This window comes from Mustela nigripes, chromosome 11 (assembly GCF_022355385.1).
Source record: "Mustela nigripes isolate SB6536 chromosome 11, MUSNIG.SB6536, whole genome shotgun sequence".
NCBI classification, from domain to species: domain Eukaryota; kingdom Metazoa; phylum Chordata; class Mammalia; order Carnivora; family Mustelidae; genus Mustela; species Mustela nigripes.
The window spans coordinates 16,482,846-16,503,592 of record NC_081567.1 but is presented as its reverse complement, the minus strand read 5'-3'; the positions used below and the strand labels follow the sequence as shown (position 1 = coordinate 16,503,592).

The 20,747-nt window shown below is 62.1% G+C and overlaps 4 protein-coding genes across 10 annotated transcripts in view; all 4 read right to left on the bottom strand.

The window, feature by feature from the left end:
• The window catches only part of MVP (major vault protein), a 22,607-nt gene extending 14,675 nt beyond the window's left edge, over positions 1-7,932 (bottom strand). The window contains exons 1-4 of one of the 2 annotated variants that reach the window (XM_059414933.1): positions 7,641-7,731; positions 1,915-2,021; positions 1,371-1,522; positions 916-1,111 (exon numbers count right to left, since the gene is read on the bottom strand). In XM_059414933.1, coding sequence (XP_059270916.1) covers positions 916-1,111; positions 1,371-1,495 — 321 coding nt within the window. In that variant the 5' untranslated portion in view covers positions 1,496-1,522; positions 1,915-2,021; positions 7,641-7,731. Of the gene's footprint in view, positions 1-915; positions 1,112-1,370; positions 1,523-1,914; positions 2,022-7,640 lie in introns of both variants that reach the window. The other variant, XM_059414932.1, reaches the window with a different exon arrangement.
• A 210-nt stretch (positions 7,933-8,142) lies between these two features.
• On the bottom strand, positions 8,143-11,247 carry PAGR1 (PAXIP1 associated glutamate rich protein 1). Of its 3 annotated transcripts, none has more exons than XM_059414943.1 (4): positions 11,162-11,247; positions 10,354-10,854; positions 10,089-10,171; positions 8,143-8,582 (listed from the first exon to the last, which is right to left on the bottom strand). In XM_059414943.1, the coding sequence occupies exons 2-4, from the start codon at positions 10,833-10,835 to the stop codon at positions 8,383-8,385; spliced, it is 765 nt and encodes a 254-aa protein (XP_059270926.1). In that variant the 5' UTR covers positions 10,836-10,854; positions 11,162-11,247; the 3' UTR covers positions 8,143-8,382. The 3 variants fall into 3 exon arrangements, with proteins under 3 accessions (XP_059270926.1, XP_059270925.1, XP_059270924.1); XM_059414942.1 differs by having other exon boundaries at positions 11,128-11,232; XM_059414941.1 differs by having other exon boundaries at positions 10,354-11,227.
• A 197-nt stretch (positions 11,248-11,444) lies between these two features.
• PRRT2 (proline rich transmembrane protein 2) lies at positions 11,445-15,193 on the bottom strand. 2 transcript variants are annotated; one of them, XM_059414938.1, is made up of 4 exons: positions 15,055-15,193; positions 13,384-14,359; positions 12,856-12,988; positions 11,445-12,516 (listed from the first exon to the last, which is right to left on the bottom strand). In XM_059414938.1, exons 2-4 carry the CDS (start codon positions 14,287-14,289, stop codon positions 12,416-12,418), a joined length of 1,140 nt encoding a protein of 379 aa, XP_059270921.1. In that variant the 5' UTR covers positions 14,290-14,359; positions 15,055-15,193; the 3' UTR covers positions 11,445-12,415. The 2 variants fall into 2 exon arrangements, with proteins under 2 accessions (XP_059270921.1, XP_059270923.1); XM_059414940.1 differs by having other exon boundaries at positions 12,425-12,692; positions 15,055-15,192.
• A 1,028-nt stretch (positions 15,194-16,221) lies between these two features.
• On the bottom strand, positions 16,222-20,740 carry MAZ (MYC associated zinc finger protein). Of its 3 annotated transcripts, XM_059414935.1 has the most exons (6): positions 20,469-20,734; positions 19,529-20,385; positions 19,064-19,127; positions 18,626-18,797; positions 17,598-17,822; positions 17,216-17,307 (listed from the first exon to the last, which is right to left on the bottom strand). In XM_059414935.1, exons 1-5 carry the CDS (start codon positions 20,658-20,660, stop codon positions 17,620-17,622), a joined length of 1,488 nt encoding a protein of 495 aa, XP_059270918.1. In that variant the 5' UTR covers positions 20,661-20,734; the 3' UTR covers positions 17,216-17,307; positions 17,598-17,619. The 3 variants fall into 3 exon arrangements, with proteins under 3 accessions (XP_059270920.1, XP_059270918.1, XP_059270919.1); XM_059414937.1 differs by lacking the exon at positions 17,598-17,822 and having other exon boundaries at positions 16,222-17,307; positions 20,469-20,740; XM_059414936.1 differs by lacking the exons at positions 17,216-17,307; positions 17,598-17,822; positions 18,626-18,797 and adding an exon at positions 18,821-18,926.
• Positions 20,741-20,747: the final 7 nt, after the last annotated feature.

The following is a 20,747-nucleotide window of genomic DNA, read 5'->3' as shown; positions in this document are numbered from 1 at the left end:
CACACACACACACACACACACACACACACACACACACACCTCCCCACCCACAGGGCACACACACACACACACACACACACACACACACACACACACTGCTCCCCACCCACAGGGCAACGGAGCTGATCTGACTTGAGGTCAGACCTGGGTATGGAGAATTTGTGGCTTTTGATAGTTTCAGACTTACACGGAAGTGGCCAGAATAGTAGAAGGAATTCCCGGAGATTCCTCAAGGGTTAACATTCTAATTACCCGTCAGCACTTTCTATCCGGACACGAACACAATTTTCTCCCCAAGAGGCTGCCACTAAGTAGGCAGGAAGGTCTCAAAGCTCCCCGGGGTGGGGGGTGGGGGGCGTGGCAGTGCCTGGAGTCTTCCGGGATCAAGAGGCACCGGTGAGTAGAGGCGCCCAGAGCAAACCAGTATGAACTGGCGAGGAGGAGAAGGCAGATGGACATCAAGGCAGATGCCCGTTTGCTTGGGGCCCAGGGCCTGAGGACAACGTGCACAAGGGCCGGGCCAGGAGCACAGGCCAGTGACGCCTTCTGGCAGGGCAGTCCCCGGGGTCGGAGCCCGGACCACAACGCGTCCACCACTGTGGGCACCACCCACCAGTGTCTGGCACCATTTGAACGAATGCCCACTCTTGGCAAAGCCATTCTGCACCACACTGGTCAGGAGCTTCCAGCAGTATCTGGAGCCTGGAAGGTCAGGTGGGGAGATGGGCGGCCAGCTCTCAAAGGAGGGCCAGGGTGGGGGCCAGAGGCAGGTGAAGGAAGCAAAGGATCTGCCCTTGGTGAGAACCAGCAGATGCCCCCCCGCCCCCTCTCCCCGCCCCCGCTTGTGTCCCTCCGAAGGCCACGCAGAGCCCTGGGACAAGGACGCATGGTCACGGAGGAAGCCAAGTCAGGTACCTTTTCCAACACCTCCCCTGGATACAGGGGGAAGGGGTCCTGGGTCAGCCGGATCTCTAGGTCGGCATGGCGGAGCCGCACTTGCCCTGTGACGTCGAACAGCACGGCGCCCTGGGGGTCCCGGGACACAGGATTGGCCACCGTGCAGTAGTGGCGTGGAGGGACAGTCACCATGCGCAAGGGGGCAAACAGGATCCTGTTGAAGGGTGAGAAGCAGTGTGAGGACCCAGGGGGCTTCTGTTCCCACTTCTGAGAGGGACAACGAACGGGGAGAAAGCTCCAAAGTCCCCAACATATCCCTTGGAGTCACACAAAGGGAACAAAGTTTGCTAGGGGACTCCAAGTCTTATCTTCGGAGACTGGTCAGAAGACTATCCTGCCTGGGGACAGGAAGGAGACGGATGATCCTATCAGCCAGATGAACAGATGCCCCACGGCCAGGTCCCAGCACCCACCTCTCATTGTCCTGCCGGATGTAAGTCTTGGGTCCGACCTCCACGCGGGACACGTTGCTGTTCTGGTCCAGCACGTGGATGTAGTGGTACGGGGGAATGCGAATGATGGACTCTTCGGTTGCCATGGCGACTCCGGAGACCAGGGCAGCAGGCTGACAGGGGGGAAGCAGAGACAAGATGAGCACAGGGGTGGGGTGGGAAGTGCCTGGCAACTGGCAGCACCAAGCCTCATGCCCAGCTGGGGATGGGGGAGGGGCCCTTCCTCCCCCTCCCCCCCACAGTTCCTGTCATTTCGCCCTGTACCGTCCCAAGCCGGCCTCTGCCTTTCTTCTCCTCACTCAGGGCATCGTAGCCCATGCAGACCCCTGCTGAGAACTGCTGGACACAGAACCACAGAGGCCCAGGGGTCTCTGCCTGTTCCTTTCCTTTCCCACACTGCTTGCCGCACTGGAAGGGGCTTTAGATCAAAACTCTGGAGCTGCGGGTTTGGACAACCTATCCCTTGGAGTCCCGTAAGGGGAACGGAGTTTGCTAGGAGACTCACACTCTTATCTTCTGAGACTTCGGTCAGATGTTTTGGAAGCCACCACCAGAAAGGAAGGCCACCTCCTCCACTCCGCGGTTCAGGTTCACCCTTCCAAACCGTTCACCCTTCCAAACCGAGAGGAGGAAAGGGGAGAGGAGAGGGTGTGGCTTCCCCAGGAGAACCCGGCGGAGGCCACGGAATCACAGAACAGAGGCGAGGCCCAGGAGTTCTGCTTCATTTACACAATCTGTACGTTTCTGTTGCTGCTGCTGAACAATTATGAGTTTCCAGACTCTTGCAGAAGCCCCATACCCGCTGCCCCCACCTAGCAGAACCCGCCAGAGCCAGCCAGGTCGCACCTGCTCCCTTTGGACGGGACACGAGCCTCCCTGCTTACCACAGTCCCCACCTGCTGTCCCCACTGTCCCACACCTGGGCCACCGCACACACATGACCTGCCAGGCTCCTGCTTAAAACCCTGTAACCGCAGCACCATCCAACAGAACTTTCTCTGATGATGGACATCTTCTGAAGTCATGCTCTTTGGGCTGCCCACGTGTCACTACTGAATACCGGTGAGGTGACTGGTGTAACTGAGGAATGCAATATTACACTTTAATGAAGGTAGCCAAACGAGGCTGGTCGATCCCAGATTACAGTGTCACTCAAAGTGGCGGAGTCCCACATAGGGACTCTGAATCATTCCAGGCCACCCCGCAAGTCAGGGGTACCACTGGGAAGAGAGTCCTGAGGGAATGGCTGGTCCCATCTCTCTCCGGGGGCAGCATGGACAGTGGTTCGGGGCCTGGAGTCCGCCAGACCGCGCCCGCTTACAGTTCCAATTTCCTGCCTTACACCGTTTCCGTAATGTCTTACCTCATTCTGAAAGGTTATGGCTTTGATCACTTTCCTGGTACACTTTTCAGCCCTAAAGGAATGTTCTCTCTCTCTCTCAACTTTGTATGGGATTTGACCTTGATACTTTCCTGTGGCTCCTTTTTATGGGACGTTCCCGTAACCAGTAGGAATGGCTTTTCTAACATCAGAGCTCCCCTTTCTGTTGTGTTCAGGTCATGTCTGAAAATAAAGGGGCAGGCTTTTGGCTTTCCGGGATGGGTTCTCGTCCTCACTCTCACCTGGACCTTCCGGTTCCTCTCTTCGGCCCAGCCCCTCCCAACTATGGTTCTGAAGCTGCTCCCTGGTGAAGCCCCTGAACAGCGCCCAGGGTCCCTTCCTGGTTGGGGTCACCTCAGACAATCCCCTTTCCTGGGCCTGTAAACGGAGAACGGTTGGGGCATCTACTCGAGTTCTGTGATTGAGGTCATCATAAAGTATTTGGAACACAGCCCGGCTCTTCATGTGGCTTCCTGCCTGAGCTCCAGCTCTCTTAATCAGGGGGTGCGGCCTGGCACCAGAGGGTCCCCCCCACTGACTGGTCAGAGAGACGGCAAGTCTCCTGTCACCCCAGCTGTGGGGCTAGGAGAGCAGCAAAGAAGCAGCACGTGACAGCCAAGTAAAGCCTTTTCCAGCTGCTCCCTGCCAAGTTCTCCGCGGGGTGGAAGCCTGGCCAGGAAGCCAGATGGGGAGCCGAAGGGCTAAGGGCTATAAACGGAGGTGTGGACAGGGCTCCATGAGGCACCCCCCCAGGGAAGTGCTTAACAGTAGAAGGCCAGGCAGGCCTGGGAAGCAGGCCCCAGGAAGAGCCTCCAATGAGTGCTTTTTGGACAATCCTCCACTCCCTATGGCTGAGGCCTCTCCACCATCTGTCACCCCAGCTGGGCCCAGTCAGGGGGGCTGAGAGCCTTGTCCAGCCCAGTGAGTCAGCTGCGAGTCCTTCTAGCTGACCTGCCTGTGCTTCCGCCTTGTTCCAAAGCCAAGGCCCTGTCTCAGTACCAGGACCGGGTCTTAACCCACCACGCCCTCCAGCTGGGCCTCCCACCTAGACCACCGGCTCTTCACCCACGAACAGTGGGTTCTTGCTCTTTAACTCTGATCATCTGCAGAAGGGAGCCTTGAGATAAGGCCTCTCCAGGGAACCAGGGAAACGACCTGACTCAGGCACCATGTCTGTCACAAGGCCCAGATTGAGACTTCTGTGGTTTACCAGACACATACAGTCAGAACATTTTCTTCCCAATGTATGAGGACCCTCAAAAAACAAGAGTCAAGAACTGTGGTGACCTTGGGAAGCTCCTGGGCACTACACGGGTTTGACCCCCGTGACTCCAAACCCACGTAGGCCTCCCTTGTAGGCCTCCCTTGGGCGCCTGCTTCCAGGATCCGCCCCCTTGCCCTGGGCCATCTCTGCTAGACAACACGTCCCTCAAGGGTCATGAGACTCCTGCAAGAGCCAGCCAACTTTTTCCCAAAGCCTCAGGCACAGCACCACCCCCGTGACGAAAACAGGAAAGTAATGGGTGGTCGGGCAGAGAACGAAACATGCTACGAGCAGGGGTTCAACCTTGAGTGAAGAGGTGGTTCTTGACCAGCGTCTTGGCTCAAAAGGGAACCGAACACTATGGTTTTCAGGAGTTTCTTTGGTCACTACCGGTCAGCTACCTTCAGGATCAACTGTGAGCACCTGGCAGTGACTCCATGGGCAGGTGTCTCGGGGACCAGCTCATTTCTTACTGCGTGCTGCTCTGCGTCGGGTGGGGTCCACCTCGCCTGAAGCTTGTTAGCGAGGGGACTTCTTGGGCCACAAGAGTTGCAGAGTCAGCTGGCATTTTAACTACATTCCTTTCAATCTGGGCGTACCTTAAAGTCCCAGCAGCTCTGGCCTCAAAAAGCCACTCTCTGCCCTGGAGGTCTTTGAAAACCACTGATCTCTGCAGATTCTCACGTCAGGGCTGTGGGGGGCAAGCACTGCCTCCCCCACTCCCCTACCCCCCACCCCCGCTGTAGGCTCTACACCCAGCGTGGAGCCCAACACAGGGCTTGAACTCATGACCTTAAGATCAACACCTGGGCTGAGATCAAGAGCTGGATGCCAGGGGCACCTGGGCGGGTTAGCAGCCGACTCTGGATTTCAGCTCCGCTCAGGATGTCAGGGCCATGAGACGGGGCAGTGCGTTAGGCTCAATGCTCAGCGCGGAGTCTGCTTGGGATTCTCTCTCTTCCTCTGCCCCTAACTCCATCCGCTCCCCGCCCCCCAACCACCTCCAGCCTCCCCCGCAAGCGCTCTCGCTCTAAAATAAATAGAGCTTTGGGGCACCTGGGTGGCTCAGTGGGTTAAGCCGCTGCCTTCGGCTCAGGTCATGATCTCAAGGTCTTGGGATCGAGTCCCACGTCGGGCTCTCTGCTCAACGGGGAGCCTGCTTCCTCCTCTCTCTCTCTCTCTCTCCCTCTCTGCCTACTTGTGATCTCTCTGTCAAATAAATAAAAAATCTTAAAAAAAATAAAAAAATAAAAAATAAAATAAAATAAATAGAGCTTAAAAAAAAAAAAAAAAAAGGAGTTGGATGCTTGACAGACTGAGCCACCCAGGCACCCAAAGCGCTGCTGTATTTAAAAGCTCTCGCGCTGACTGTAATACCCAACAAGGAGGAGCAGTCATGATCTTGGGCCACTTGCTAGCTCGGGGTCGGAGCCTCCCAGACTGAAGTGGAAGAGGAGGAACCATTTCCTGGGGCTGAAGAGATCAGCGGCCACAGGAGGTCTCCAGCGCAGGGCAGCTCAGAGGGTGGCTGTGGGGAGGATCAGGAAGAGCGCAGAGGAGAAACTGTTGGCGGGGGTCGGCCTTTGCTTATTCTCCTCCAGCCCCCTAGCCAACACACGCCCCCGGCCCCAAGCAGGCTGGAAGGTGCAGGGGAGGCCCACGGCCGTCACCTCTGTCAAGCCCGGGTTTAGGACAATGAACATGACATTTGGCGTAAACAGGGTCTCCTCTTTGCAATTCCCTGACTGTAAACATTCTAAGTTTCGGAGAAACCAAGAGTACCAGGACTCAGGGACTGCACAGAAGCGGCTTACACACTGGCTTGGTTTAAGGAAATTATTTCCAGCTTTAGGGGACCAGAGTGGACGTTTAGGACACTTTATCTCCCAGCAATGATGTTTAAGAGCAAAGTTTTAGGACCTTCTCCTCCTAGGAAAGAGGAAGCAGTCCTTCCTTCCGAGCTCCACAACTACCTCGTGGAAGAGCAGCTCGGTGGCCTCGCTGGGGACAATTCTGCCAGCTCAGGATGCTGCTTCTATCCTCATCCTACCTCCCGGAGGCTCCCGATTAACACTCGTTCCTGGAGAAGAATGCCTAGTGGAGAAGTGACCCAAGAACCAGGCTTTAGAACCCCGGACCCAGATCAAGGTTTTCTAAACTCGTTTCATCACAGGACCCAGCCCAAGAGTGTGGCTCTGACTCACGCGGATTCCCAGGCCTGACCCAGACCTGCTGCACCAGATTCTGGGGGAAGAGACCCCAGAACCTGGGTCTTTGGCAAGAGCCCCCAGAGAACAGCTCCCACGTACTAAGGACTTAGACTGTGCCACGTGTTAACTGCCCTTAACTGATTCATCTAATCCTAGAAGTTAAGCAACACGGCTCAGAGTCACCCAGTGTTCGAAGAACAGGCTCGGAATTCAGCCCTTAGGCTGGAAGAGAGCTCGCAAACTAGGAAGTGGCCAGGCTTTTCCTTAAGAAAGGTTCTAAACACAAGCGGAATCTGGACCTGGGTCGGGCGGAGTATTCTCAAGAGACCAGCCTTTTACAGGCCAGCATTTTCTGCTTCAAGGGCAGTGGGTGGTGGAGGGCAGTCTCCATCCAACCTGGAAGGCGAAGTTACCTACGAGACCTCAGGCGGTCCCCGGAGCCATCCACACAAGGTGGCTGCTCCACCCAGAAAGCCTCACCCTGGGGCAGGCTGGGAGCCCTGGGTGCCAAAGGTGGAAACAGGCAGGAGCTCCCAGGGAGCGCTTTCTAAACAACCAGCTTTCTCCTCACAACCCAGGGTCCGCCCGGGGGCAGAGAGCAGACCCCACGGGGCCCGTCTGCCTCAGTGGACCACCATCCTCACCTTCCGAGGTCGAGGGGGCTCTGATATCTCCACAGGCACATGTTGGCAATCGAGGAGTTTGGCATTCCTTCCCTTCACCCTCCCAAAGAGAGAAAGAGCCTCGCTCACCAACCTCCAGGCCTTCTAGAAGTCAAGCCTACCCCAGGATGGCTTTGCCAAGCACTTCCCACAGGATCTGCAAGACCCACGGCTGGCGTAACCTTCAGCGAGGCCAATGGGAAAGCCCCAACATGTGGCAGAGATGAAGGATGTGGGGCGGCGGGTAGGGACAGGAATCCCAGTCGGAAAGCTCAAGAGGACAGGACCGAGCCCAGATGCCCGGTGGGGGGTGGTAGAGGCCGGCAGCAGGACCAAGTTTCTTCTGCCCTTCCTTCTGATGTGGGAGCCTGGAGTTAACTGCCCTTAACGGATTCATCTAATCCTAGAAGTTGAGCAACACGGCTCTGGGTCACCCAGTGTTCGAAGAACAGGCTCGGAATTCAGCCCTTAGCCTGGAAGAGCTCGCAACCAGGAAGTGGCCAGGCTTTTCCCGAAGAAAGGTTCTAGACACAAGAGGAGGGCTCTGGAAGTCGAGAGGCCTGAGATTTGGGGGGGGGGGGGGGGGGGAGGGGTGTCGGCAAGGTAGTCCGTCCACCTACCTTTACTTGGAAGGGCAGGGGAAAAAGTCCAACACGAAAAGCCAAGCCGCCCCAGGCTGAGCGCGCACCCGCCCTCTCCCAGGCGAAGTCTTACCTGGCCGGCGGCCGCCGCGCGAGGAGGCGGGACGGGGCCCTCCCCGCAGACACGCGGCCGCACCCTGCCTGGGCTGGGGCCGGTCGGGAGCACAGCGGAAGCGCGCAGGCCGCCGCAGACCGCCCCGCACTTTGGATGGGGAAGCGCGGCCCGGCCCCCGGGATCACTTCCCGGCAGGGCAGCCGCCCAGGGGTGGGGCTTGGCCATTTAAAGGGCCCTCGCAGCTGGGCCTCCGCGCGTCTCCCGCAGCTGAGGGCGCTGCCGCTCGGGCCTCGGGAGGCCCCCCGCCGCGCAGCCAGCTGCGAAGGGCCAGGGGGCCCGACCCGGGGCGGAGGGGGACAGGTGCTGCCGGAGGGGGACAGGTGCTGCCGGAGGGGGACAGGTGCTGCCGGGGTTCGCCTCCGCCCCACGTGGCTTGAATTTCAACTTCCCCGTCGGGTGGCCCGGACCCGCCCCTCCGCGACGGACCGCGCTTCCGCAGCAGCCCACCCCGAAGAGAAGATCACTTAGCGTTTTTTTAATGTTGGATTCAGAAAATTCAGTTCAGGTCTCGGAAGAGAGGTTTCACAGAAAGCACGTTAATAGGCGCACACGCGTTCTCCTTCTGGCACGGGGCCGTGCTGGGGGCGTGGAAGGCTCTCCTCTCTCCTCCTCTCTCTCTCCTGGCCCAGTGTCCAGCGCCCGGGGTTAGGGAAGGACCCCAGACGGCAAACGCTGTGCACCCTAAAGGCGGCGGCAGCACTCAGTATTTCCGCTGCCGGGGGAACAGCGTGCTCCCGGAGGACCGGAGTGGGGGGCTGGTGGGGCTGGGGTCCTCGGAGTCCAGGCTGAACACGTCCCTGCCAGTACGAAGGATCTGCTCCTCCAGCTTCTTGTGTCGCTTCATGTCTGAGAGAACCTTGTCCAGGCGGGCCTCCCGTTTCTGGCTCCGGGCAGAGCTTCCTGGAGAAAAGGAAGGTAGGAAGTGTGGATGGGAGTGAGGCGCTGTGCGTCAGACCTGCCTAGATGTTACTACTTGGGGAGCTCATTAAACATACAGATTTCCTGGCCTCTGTCATGGAGGCCCTGAGGTTTGGGGCTGGGCCTCAGATGAGGTAGGAAGTGAAGGTCTGAACTATGAACTATGAGAAGAGGCCCGTAATGTGAAGACCAGGATAAAGACATCCAGGCAGGCCGACAAGCAAGTGCAAAGGCCCTGAGGCAGGAACAGAGAGGTCTGTTCCAAGAAGAGTATAGGGAACTGGGGGGTAGCGGGAAGACAGAAATATAGAGTTAAAGAAATGACTTAGAGGGCGCCTGGGTGGCTCAGTGGGTTGAACCGCTGCCTTGGGCTCAGGTCATGATCTCAGGGTCCTGGGATCAAGTCCCGCATTGGGCTCTCTGCTCAGTCGGGGGGCCTGCTTCTTCCTCGCTCTCTGCCTACTTGTGATCTCTCTCTGTGTCAAATAAATAAATAGTCTTTAAAAAAACAAAGAAAGAAAGGACTTAGAGACCATGATGAGAGGTTTGGATCTCTTAGTTTAAATGGAAATAAATGTCTCTGGAAACCCTGGGGGGCTGGACAGTCAGGGGAAGTAGTGGTGTTTGGATTCTCTTGACATGATACTTCCCCCAACAACGGAATCCTTTGGAGGGTTTTAAACAGAGAAGCGTCGTGATTTATATTTTCAAAGGATCATTCTGGTTGCTGAGAATGGAAGCAGGGAGACTAGTTAGGTGCCACCACAAATATCCAGGCAAAAGAGATGGCTTGGGGCGCCTAGGTGACTCAGTCGGTGGGCTTCCAACTTTTGATTTCGGCTCCAGTCGTGACCTTGGGGTCGTGAGATTGAGCCTCAAGTTGGGCTCTGTGCTGGGAGTGGAGTCTGCTTGTGCTTAAGATTCTCTGCCCTCTGCCTCCCCGCCCCGCCCCCCAATCAGATGCACAGGTATGGCTTCCGTAAAAAATAAGTAAGTGAATGAATAAATGAGAGAGAGAAATAATGGCTTGGATGAGGGTGTGGGGTGGAAGGTGGAGGGCAGCAGCTGAGCTTGGAAACGTGGAGGCAGAACGAACAGGATTTGCTACTACTGGATGTTGGGATGAGAGAAAAAGAAATCAAGAACGGCTCCAGGGTAGCTTCCAGGAAGGCCGTTGGGTCCCCCAACAATATGAGAATGAGGATCTAAATAATAAGGAATGACCAGGAAGACTTGACCTTCTAGGGGAGATGAAGATGAAAGCAATGGGAAGCCTGACAGGGTCACCTGTGCAAGTCTCGGACAGGAAGACAGGGGACCGCTCCAAGCTGGTACCATGGCACCACTGGGGGATGCTCTCTGCTACCACCACAAGCTGCGCAGCTCCCAAAGCACCAAGCACAGGCCTCTTTTAGGGAGTCACCTTCAGTCAGTGGGATTAGAGGTCCTTCACCGCCCCCCCCCCCCGCCTCTCCCCCATGTCTGTACCTGGGGTGCGTCTGCGGTCAATCAGGGAGTCCTTCGGGGTCATTGGCTCATCGTCAAAGTCAAATTCCGTAGGCATGTGCGGTCTGGGACGGGTGGACAGAAATGGAAGGCTGAGGGTGGTCTCCCCAAACACCCCAGCCCGCGGGTCTCCCCGCCCCCTTCCAGCCCTTCACTTTCCATGCTCCAGGGGCCCACCTCCCCTCCCCATTTATCTCTGGCACCAAGGGAGCGAGCCCAGGAACGGGGTGCAAGGGTGCGCCCTCACTTCTCCTCCTCCTCCTCTTTGGCCTCGGGCTCCTCATCGGATCTCTCCTCTTCGCTCTGGGCCTCAGGGGTGGGTGGCCGGCGGGGCAGGATTTCCGCCTGCAGCTCCAGGGTCCCGTGGGCAGCCAGAAGTTCGTAGAGCCGCTGGATCTCTGAGGGCGGAGGCATCCAGGCCTGCCCGTCGGCGGGGAGCTCCACCTCCTCATCGCTGCAGGGCACGCACCAGTCCTCGGGTTCTCCCGGGGCGGGCGCCTCCCCTTCCGCGCCGGGGGCTGCTCCCAGCATCTCCTCCGCCCCGGACCCCGCATGCTCCGTCTCCGCCCGGCCTCCGTCCCCCTCTTCCTCGGCTTTCCTGGCCGGAGCCGAGGAGCCTCCAGGATCCTCCACGGCCAGAGCCTGGAGGCCGGAGGTCACTTCCCCTTCTTCAGACAGAGGCACCGCCGCGGTGGCCGACACGTCTCCATGACCACGAACGAGGGACATAGGCTACTGGGGAGGGGCCCTGCGATGACAGGATACGCAGGAGGACAAGCTGGGGGGGTCCCCCGTGCCCCTCCCCCCGGGATGGGGCTCCCCAGAAGCTCAGGGAGCGTCTGCAACCAAGCAGGCTCCAGCAGCCGCCCCAGCGACGAGGCCGCCGGCCCCCAGGAGGTGGCGCTGAGTCCCCTCCCAGGGAGCAGCGGACACCGCTTTCCGGGCCGGAGAGGGGCGGGGCCGCTCCTCTCGCCGTCCCCCTGCCCCTCTCCGCCCCTGCACCGGGCGCCCTAGCCCGCACCTCGCCGTTCGGCCGCCCCAGCCGCCGTCCGCACCTGGAGCGAAGACCCGCCTCCCGCGCTGCGCAGGGTCACAGTGCGCAAGCGCACAGAGAGGGCGCGGAAGGCTCCGCTCCAGCCGAAGCTACTTGGAAAAAGGAAGCGTGGGGAAGATTGCACATGCGCAGGTAGGCTCGGACGCAACGGGCTTCGGCCCACAGTAAAGATGGCCACCGGGAGGGCGCATGCGCATACACCCAGTCGAGTCCGCCCGAAAGAGGGCAGGACCGCGGGACCCGGCGGCGGACAGACGGAAGGACCAACTGAGGCAGGAGGCGAGTCTCATGCAGTCTCCGTTTATTGGTGTTTCAGACTCATGCAGCATCCGGCATACAAAAAGGGATAATCTGTTTGATGTATCCTTTTTTTTTTAAAGACTTTTAGTTTTTTTTTTTCCCTCCCCACGCCTTTTTTTTTTTTCTTTCTCTCTCTTTTAAAATTTTTTTTATTATTTTTTTTTTATTTTTTAGAAAACAAAACCCGCCAACTCCGAGCCGCGTCGTAGCTCAGTCCCCGCCTCCCTAGCGGACTGTCGCGTGCAACAAATCTCCCTCACATCTCCCTCGTCCTCTTGGAAAATAATTAGAGAGTTCCCCGCCCCTCACTCGCTCCCGGCATGCGGGAGCTTTGGTCCTATTTCGGGGTTCTTTCGTTACAAAGCACGTCAATGACCCCAGCCCCGACGCCTTTAAGAAACTCGCTGAGCCGGTTTAAAAGCCCAAGTGGGGCAGGTCGGGTCGGGCTAATCAGAAAGGGTCAACAGCCGCGCCCCTGCGCCCCTTCCTCCTCCCCGGTGCATGCTCTCAACAGCTAGCCACCGTGCGCGACACCCCGCCCAAGTCCCCAGACAAGGCCTGGCTTGCCAGCTCTGCGACCCAGAGGCGCCCTGGGGGCGTCAGGACCTGGGTGGTCCCAGCAGAAAATAGTTGGAAGCGGGCTGAGGAGCCCTCCCCTGACATCGCCCCCCTCCCCAGCCTGATCTAGTAAGTGCTGGAGTTTTTGCAGAGAGATCGGTGGCGGGAGGGAGGAGGAGAGGATGCTGAGGCTCCAGAGAAGGCAGGAAGAGGAAGGGGGCAGAGGGTGTGGAGGGGGAAGGGGAGATGATAAAGGGGAGAAGGAAGAAAGGAATGGGGGGGAAGGTGCCCAGACAGTGAAAGTTGAAAGGGGGACCCCGGGGCTGGGGCGCAGGGATTGGGGAAGTCGGGAGGAGTGCAGGAAGGCTGCGAGCAGAGAGTCCGGGAGATGTTCAGGTCAGGGCGGTTTCCAGAAGTGCAGGGATAGGGAGGCCACGAGGCTGGAGGGGTGCAGGCAGAAGTGCAGGGAGAAGAGAGGCCTACGGCTGGCACAGGAGCCTGGCAGGATGCAGGAGCAGGAAAGAAGCTGTAAACAAGGCCGCTCAGGCTCTCTTGGTCCCTATGGGTGCGGGCCTGGGCCATCCATTGGGCTCCCCCCAGGGGAGGATGGGCCCAAGGCAGCTCCCAACAGGAAGAAAAGTCTTGGAATGCGGGCAGAGCCCCTCACTTATACACTGTGGGAGAGGAGAGGGAGGGACAGACAGACGGTGGGGGTAGAACAAGGACAGACAAAGGAGAAGTAGGGAGCACAGACAGGAGAGAGCAGGGGCAGGGGTTAGTAAGGCTGCCCCTGCCCACCCTTCCATTCCTCCCGGCCGGTCCCAGACCCCCACTCACCGCCCAAGTTGATGACGCAGGAGGCGATGATGATGAGGACCCCCCCTACCAGCGCCACGATGCTTAAGAGCTTGGCCACGCGGCCCAGACGCTGGGCCCCATCCACGTCCCCCTGCTGCAGGCTGTTCCGGGACTGGGGTGCGGGTGAGGGGTGCGGCACCGTGGGCCCAGGTCAGGAGACGGCAGCCCAGCAGGGTTCAGGTGAAAGAGTTGTCCCAAGGAGACAGGCAGGCCCCATGGACAGTGGTTCGAGGGGGGAAAGAGGGTTGGAGAGGCAAGGGGGGGAGGGCACAGGTCAGCAAGGCGGCGTGAAACCTGTCCTGCCCGCCCTCCCACCTGATGGGCTAGGGCAGCGGTGGCTCCGAAGGGAAGGTCCCAGGGGGAGGCCAGAAAAGACCCCATACTTGGGAAGGGAGATCCATGCAGAGAAGAGAGGGAAAGCAAGGTACTACTCCTGGGGTGCAGTCCCAGTGGTGGCAGGAAACTGGCAGCCACAGCAGACCTGGGCCGGGGTCCCAGGGGGCTCACCATAACAGCATAAGCGAAGGCCACGATGTTGACAGGCCACATGGGGCAGAAGCAGGACAAGATGGCGAGGATGATGTAGTCCCGAGGTTTCTGGGTGCCTTCGCCCCCCTCCACCCCAGACCCTGCCAGCTGGGAGCTGGGGTGGCGGCTCAGGCTACCTCGGGGAGATCCGGGATGCCCACTGTGAGCCCTTCCTAGTCGGTCCTCCTCCACCAACTGCTGTAGCACTCGGGGAGGAGCCCCGTTGGCTGGATGGGTTTTGGTGGGGGGTGGCGAGTGAGGCTGCGGGGCTGGGCCCTCTTCCCCGCCACCAGCCTGCAGGGGAACCACTGCCCCGTTCTCCTGCTTTTCCCCCGCGTTCTCAGTCAGGACCTCAGGGGTGGGGTCCTCCTGGGTAGGGGGCTCTGGCTGAAGAGCTGACTTGGGGGTGGGCTGGGAACCTGGCTGGCAGTCTGGCTGAAGGTCTGACTGCGGGTCCGACTGGGGAGCAGGCTCCGAGGCTGGCTCAGGTGGGGCTCCGGACCCCAGATCGGACCCCTGGTCTGCAGTGACCTCTTTATTCTCTTCTAACGGTTTGGGTGCTGGCTCTTGGCATGCTTCTTCGGGGCTGGGGTTGGCATCTGGCTCCCCTCCTGGACTCGAGCTGAGGTCTTTGGCCTGGGCTGTTTCTGGGGCCCCAGCTGGGGTCTCTGTGGTTGCTGGAGCCAGCCCAGCTTTGGCTTCTGAGTCCACAGGGGCCCCCGCGATGTCTGGGCCTGGCTGCAGGGCCTCTGGCTCATCTGGGACCCCAGCTGGGGCCTGGAGAGGGCCAGTTTTGCCTTCAGAATGGCCAGGCCCTTCTCCTTGGGTTTGGGGACCCTCTTCTACCCCCTTCACCTCCGAGCCCTCAGAACCGCTGGCTGCCATCTTGAGAGGGGAGAGGGGACAGGGGAGAGGACCTCGATGGAGCGGCTGGAGCAGCGGAGACCGCAGAATCCTGAAAGAGGAGGAGACAGGTGTGGTGAGGAGGAAAGCCGTGGCGCCCGTCACTGCAGCTGGAGACGGATCTGCTCCTGTCTTAGGGCCAGCGTTGGGCTGCCTCTGGGGAGAGGAAGAAAAGTTGGGGTTTCCTTTGCCTTGGGGTGGGACATCCCTGGCGAGGAGTGCCCTGCTCAAAGTCTTCTGCTCCGAGAGCCCTGGGAAGATTAACCCTTTTGTAAACAGGACCCTCCCAGGCTCTCTCCCTGGGCCCGCCCGGCAAGATCCAGACTCCGAGATCCCAGCAGATGCGCCAGCACCCCGAAGTCAACAAGCCGTGCAGGCGCTGGCACACTCCCGCAGGCAGGCAGGCTCACTGGGCAGAGGCCCGGTACTCACGTCCCACTCCCTCGCGTCCTCCCTCCCTCCCGGGGCGCCCCGCCGGTGCAGCATTCCCACTGCGCGTCTGGGGCGCAGCGCCCCCGCCCCGCCCAGGGCACCTGGGCGCGTCCCTCCGAGCCCCTTCTCAGCCCCTCGCGCAGGGATTCCCTCGCCCCCGGGGGAAGGAGGAGGCGCCTCCTCCTCGCATTGGCGTGGCGCGCCCGGCACCAGCACCCGGTCCGCCGGGCGCCCGCATTCCCGTGCAGCCCTCCCGGCGTCCGCCGTCCGTCCGCGCACAGTCCTGCCCGCAGCCTCGGTCCATCCCCGTCTCACCTCGACGCCGGCCTCCAGACTGCTCCCGCGGCTGCCGCCACCGCCGCCCCGCTGCAGCAGCCGCAGCCCGGGAGGGAGCGAGTCCGCGAGCGGAGGGAGGCGGCGGGGCTCCCCTCCCCTCTGCGCGTCCCCTCCCCTACGCTCCGCTGCCGCCACGCACCGCCCCCGCCCCTCGCTCGCCTCCCGCCCCTCCCGGCCAGCCCGAGGGAGCCACGCGTGCCAGGCCCCGCGTTACCCGGGCAACCGGCCGGGTAACCACTCGCGCCACCTCCCTGCCCCTTCCCACGCGCGCTTCTTGGGGGTGCCCCCTTCCCAAGCCCCGCGCCCCTCCCGCCAACGGTCACCGGGGTTCCTGGCCGAGGCAGGGGGCTGGGGGCAACGGAGAGGGGTCTACGGGGAGACCGGACCTGTGAGACGGGCGGGACCCCTACAAGCAGAGAGAGGGGAAGGGGAATGAGGCAAAACTTGGGGAGGCTGCTCCGGAGCAGGGTGGGGCTGGGAGAACACGGGGAGCCTGCAGTACAGGAAGCCCCTCGCCCCTCGAGGAAGCAGCAGCACAAACGGGCGCTGGAAGGCTCCCGGGTCCCTGGAGCAGGACTCAAAAGGGAATTCCAGGGCAGAGGCTGCGGGGGCCGTCCGGAGCAGGAGGGGGCTGGGCCCGGCCCGGACGCGCTCCATGGACCACACCAAGAGTGGAGGGGACAGGCGAGGGGACAAGCGCGGTTTTTCTCGGCCACCCTCCGCTCCCGGTCCTCGGGCTGACGTCCGCGCCCTTTCTGCGGCTCCCTCGCCCACTGTCAGCCCCCAGGGCCTTAAGGGTGTGCAGGTACTGGGCAGAGGTCTGCGTCGCAGGCAGTGGGTGTGAGCAGAAGAGCAGCATGCGTCTCCTGCTGGGGTTTTTAACCCAGGCCTCTTCAACCCTCCAGTGGCTATTCTGGGCCTGCCTGGGTATTCCCGGGAGCCCTGGGAGTCCTGGAACCTGCTCTCCAGCCACTGGAGCCTCGGCCCCACCCTGAATCTGGGCTGCAGCAGGGGTTGAGGGAGGAGCCAGAGCCCGGGAGCCACACAGGCCCGAGCAAGCCTGGGACACCAGGCCCAGAAGTAATGCCTTGGGGGGTGGGGACTGGGGCTCTGGGGAGAGCAATCCAACCACTCCAAAGTCAGAGACAGGTTTTTATTTAAAATTTATTGTAATGGGGTCCGCGCAAAAGGAGGGGGGTGAAGGGTGGGGAACATGCAGGGGACACAGGAACACGATGACATGGCCAGGGCCACTGCTTCTGTCGTGGGGGAGAGGGATGAAAAGAAAAGGCCAGGGCTGGAGCTGGGGTGGAAGAGGGCGGGGGGAGACACCGTGACCGCATTCCCCCCCCCCAAGAAGCACCTCTAGTCCCTGGATCCCCCATTCACCCTGGCACCCTAGAATTCCGTCTCTTCTCCTGCCTCTGGCCCTAGTGGCTCCTTCTTTTGCTCCCCTTGACTTGTTTTCCCCTGACAGGTTCTCAAGTAGGACAATGTTTAGGGCCTGACCCCAAACAACCCCTCCTCGTGAAGGTACTACCGCCGGCCCTGCTCCGGCCCCTTCTCCAGTCTCGCCTCTTCCCCTCTCTGGGACAGAATCTGGATCCCCCTCCTTCCTCTCCTCCCTCCCCCTGGAAAAAAAATTAAGAGAAAAAAAAAAAAAAAAAAAAAGCACCAACTCCCCAGGGAGGGGCAGCAGACAGTATGGGGGGGGTGAGGACCGTGGAGGAGAAGGCTCACAGATCCCTGTAAGGGCAGGGCAGGGGGTCACAGAGAGGAGAAGGGGTGAGGGCAGTGGCCGCTCCTGTCCGCTGCCACCCCTGCCCACTGTCCAGGGGGCTTCAACACAACCGAGGGGACAAGTGTGTGTGGGGTCAGGTCTGATGGGGAGGAGACAGGAGCAGGAGAAACAAATCGTTAAAACCTAGCGAATTCCCCTAAGAAACACCTCTTCCTCCTTTCCTTCCGGAGGCTCCTTGGCTGGTGGGGAAGAAGTGAGGAGTCGGCAGGAAGAGGGGGTCAGAGGAGGCGGTACCAAGGGACTTCCCTCCACTTTCCACTCTCCCGACCACCAACCTGGAGCTCACCAGGGCTGGGAGGGAAGGGGCTGGGAGCTCACAGGCACCCCCTCAGCCCCCGAGAGGGAGCCCACAGCTGTGGGGGGGGCTGCCACTGCTGCCGCCGCCGCTGCCGCCGCCGCCGCCGCCGCCATAGGACAGACCTCACCGGTACCTGCGTGGGCACAAATGCCAGGAGATCACAGCGCAATCCGATAGGCAAGAGCCTGGTCCCTCACCCCAGCCTGGTTCCCAGACTCCCTCCCCTGGGACACAGCCGTTGCTCACTTCCTGTCTGGCCCCCGGAGGCTCTCCCAGTTCTGAAGGGCCCTCCCTGTCCCCAGAAGTCTCCCTAGCTCCAGTGGTACGCGGGCATCCCTGGCCTGCCTGAGACCCCCTACTGGGCCCTTTGAGCCCCCTCGTCCCACACCCCCCCACCCCCCCCAGCCATACCCCACGCCTTGCCTGGTGGGTGCGGGGGTCCCCCTCAGCAGGTGGGCTGTGGCTGGGGGGCGTCTCCCGGGACAGGGGGGGCGGCCCCCCCCAGATGGGTCTGCATGTGGCCGGCCAGCTGGGCAGGGGTCTTGCAGTGCACGCTGCACAGCTTGCACAGGATGCGGTCAGCCCGCGGGGCCTGGAGCCCGTGGTCCTTCACCGCGTGGATGCGCAGGTATGCTGCTGTGGTGAAGCCTATTGGGGGGGTGGATTGGGATGGGGGGGATGGGGGGTCAGCCAGGCGGAGACCCCAGAGACGGGGCTGTTCTCCTAAGGCCGGGGACGCCCTCCTCAGATAGCCCTGTCCTCCTCCCACCGCATCCTTGGGAACCTGGGGCCAGCGACTCTGGTGGGGCTGGTGGGGCACAGCCCCTCCCTCAGCTTGGGGCCTGGGTGCATGGTGCCACAGCTTCTCAGCCTGGGTACCCACAGAACCTATTCTCCGTGGCTAGGGGAACCTCTCCCCGGGTGACAGGACACTGATCTCTAGCCACCTGAAAGAGTTGACCCTCAGCAGAGACGGCTGTGTCCCCTCCCTCCAGGGCCCCAATCAGTCTCAGCCCCGTTACTCATTACTCGGTGAATCGGTGAAGCTGTTTAAAAGCAGCTTCCTCTGCGGCTGGGGCATGGCCCCAGCAGGCTGTTAAGCCCCTGCGGTCGGACTCCACCTGCCCCAGAGCAGGAGGGCACGGCGCGGGCGGTCCAAACCCTGCCTTCCAACCCTTGGGCACTGGCTCTCTGGACCGCTCCTTCCCCAGAGCAACCCACCCCCAGAGGCTGCTTCTTCCTGGCAGCTGAGCCTCCAGCCCAGACCTCTTAGAACCTAACGAGGCTCAGTCGACCCGCCTTTGCTCCATTTGCTTCCTAAAGGGCTCTAGAGGCCACGAGCCCTGGGCGACAGCACCTGGAAGCCTCATCCGTGGAAGGGCCTCTGGCTCGGTCCCACCCTTGGTCCCCACCCTTTGTCCCCGGCCCGCCCAGCGTCCCCCAGCATGTACCTTTGTTGCAGAGCTCACAGACATGGTGAGGGCCCTGGCTGTGCACCTTCATGTGGTCCGAAATGTAAGCCGAGCTCAGCATCTTGCCACACACGTGACACGGCACCTTCTCCTCGTGTCGCACTGTGTGCGCCCGCAGTCGGTCCTTCGTGGCAAACGCTGCCTCACATTTCTGGGGAGGGGGAGGGCCGTGGGGTGTCAGGAGAGTTAAAGCTTCAGGGAGCGGGGAGGGGGCCAGAGGTTAAAGGAATCCGAGCCTCGGGGGTCTTGGGTCTGGAGGAGGCGGGAGAGGCGGCAAGGTCTTGAAGAAGGGACGGGAAGGCGGGAGCGAAAGAGCAAACAGGAGAGAGAGAAAAAGGGGTCTGAGAGGCCGAACTCAGCCACCGGGTGGATCAAAACCGTGAAAACCGGGACAGGAGGCGGCGGCGGGCTTCCTACCTCGCACTTGAAGGGCCGTTCTGTCGAGTGCACTTGTCTGACGTGACTGTTGAGGTGATCCGGCCTGGGAATACGTTGGGGTCGGGGTTAGGGCCCTGCGGCGGGGGCGCGCTCCCGGGTCTAACTTCTCAGCCCGCCCGGCCGAGCCCGAGACGCCCGCCTCCCCGCCCCGGCCCCCGGCCCCGGAGCCCCCGGACGGCGGGAACCCCCTCCCTGCGGCGGGGCGGGCCGGCCCTCCGCCCCCGCCGAGCCTGCTCCCACCCGGAGGGCCCACCTCCTCGGCGAAGCACCACCCCCTGCTCCCTGGTAACCGGGCGAGGCTTCCCTCCCTCCTCCCGGGGAGTGGCTCCCGGTCCCCGGCCCCAGACGCCGCCTCCCGCCCCGGCAGCCGAGGCCGGGCCGCCGCCAGCGCCGTCCGCCCGCCCTCCCCGCCCGGCCCGCGGGCGGCCGCGGCCCCGTGCACACCGGGAGAAGCTCTTGCCACAGTGGGAGCAGTTGTAGGGCTTGTGCACAGCGCCGTCATGTGAGCGCACGTGGTAGCTCATGCGGTCCTTGCGCTTGAAGCGCTGCTGGCACACCGGGCACTGGTAGGGCTTCTCGTCCGAGTGCGACAGCTTGTGCCGGTTCAGGTGGTAGACGTCGCGGAAGGCCTTGCCGCACATCTCGCAGGCGTGGTTCTTCCGGATGCGCTTGCCCGAGGCGGTGGTGGTGACCACGCCGCCCGCGGCCACGGCGGCCGCCCCGCCGCCCGCGCCCGCTTCGCCCCCGCCCCCGCCGGCGCCGCTCAGCTGGGGCACGCTCAGGAGGCTCAGGGGCACCATGGTGGGCATCTTCATAGCCCCCGAGGGGACCCGGCCGGCCTTGGCGCCCGTGTGGATGGCCTCGTGCCTCCGGAGGTTGTAGCCGTTCTTGAACTCCTTGGCGCACAGAGCGCAGATGTAGGGCCCCTTGCTCTTTGTCTTCTTCTCCAAGGCAGAGGCGACCGGGGCCACGGCGACCGTCGAGGTTGGGGCTACGACGGCGGTGGCCGCGGCTGCGGCGATGGTGGCGGCAGAAACAGGGGGCGCGGCCTCGGCCGCGGGCGCCGACACCGGCGGGGGCGGCGGCGGGGGCGCCGGCGGCTGCTTTAGAGCCGCTGTGTCCACTGTGGAGGCGGCGGCCGGGGCCGGGGGCGCAGCAGCGACGGCGGCCGCGGCGGCGGCAGCGGCGGCGGCGGCCGCGGCGGCGGCGGACTCCTGGGCGGCGGCGAGAACCGGGAGCAAGTCCACCTGGAGGGGCTCGGCCGCCGGGGGCTGGGGCGTGGGTGGGGGCGCCGGCGCGGCCTGCGAAGACAAGGCGCCGTGTGGGCCGCGGCCGCGGGTCGGCGCCCTCCCGGCGCGGCCCGCCACGGCCGGCCCCTACTCACCTGGAATGGACTCTGGGCGCAGCCCTGGGAGGCAAAGAAGCGGGACTGGAGCTCAGCCCCGACCTGCAGGGGGTTCTGGGCGTGACCCTGAGGTGGCGGGAAGGAGTTCATGAGGCCGCCCACCCCCCGGGAGTCCAGGCCCAGCACGGGGAAGGGGGGGGCCAGCAGCGTGCAAGGGAACACGGGGAACATGGCCTCGGCCACGGCGGGGCCCCCGGGGCTCAGCGGGGGCCGGGGGCGCGGGCCGCGCGGGGCCCGGGCTCGGGGCGCCGCCCCCGG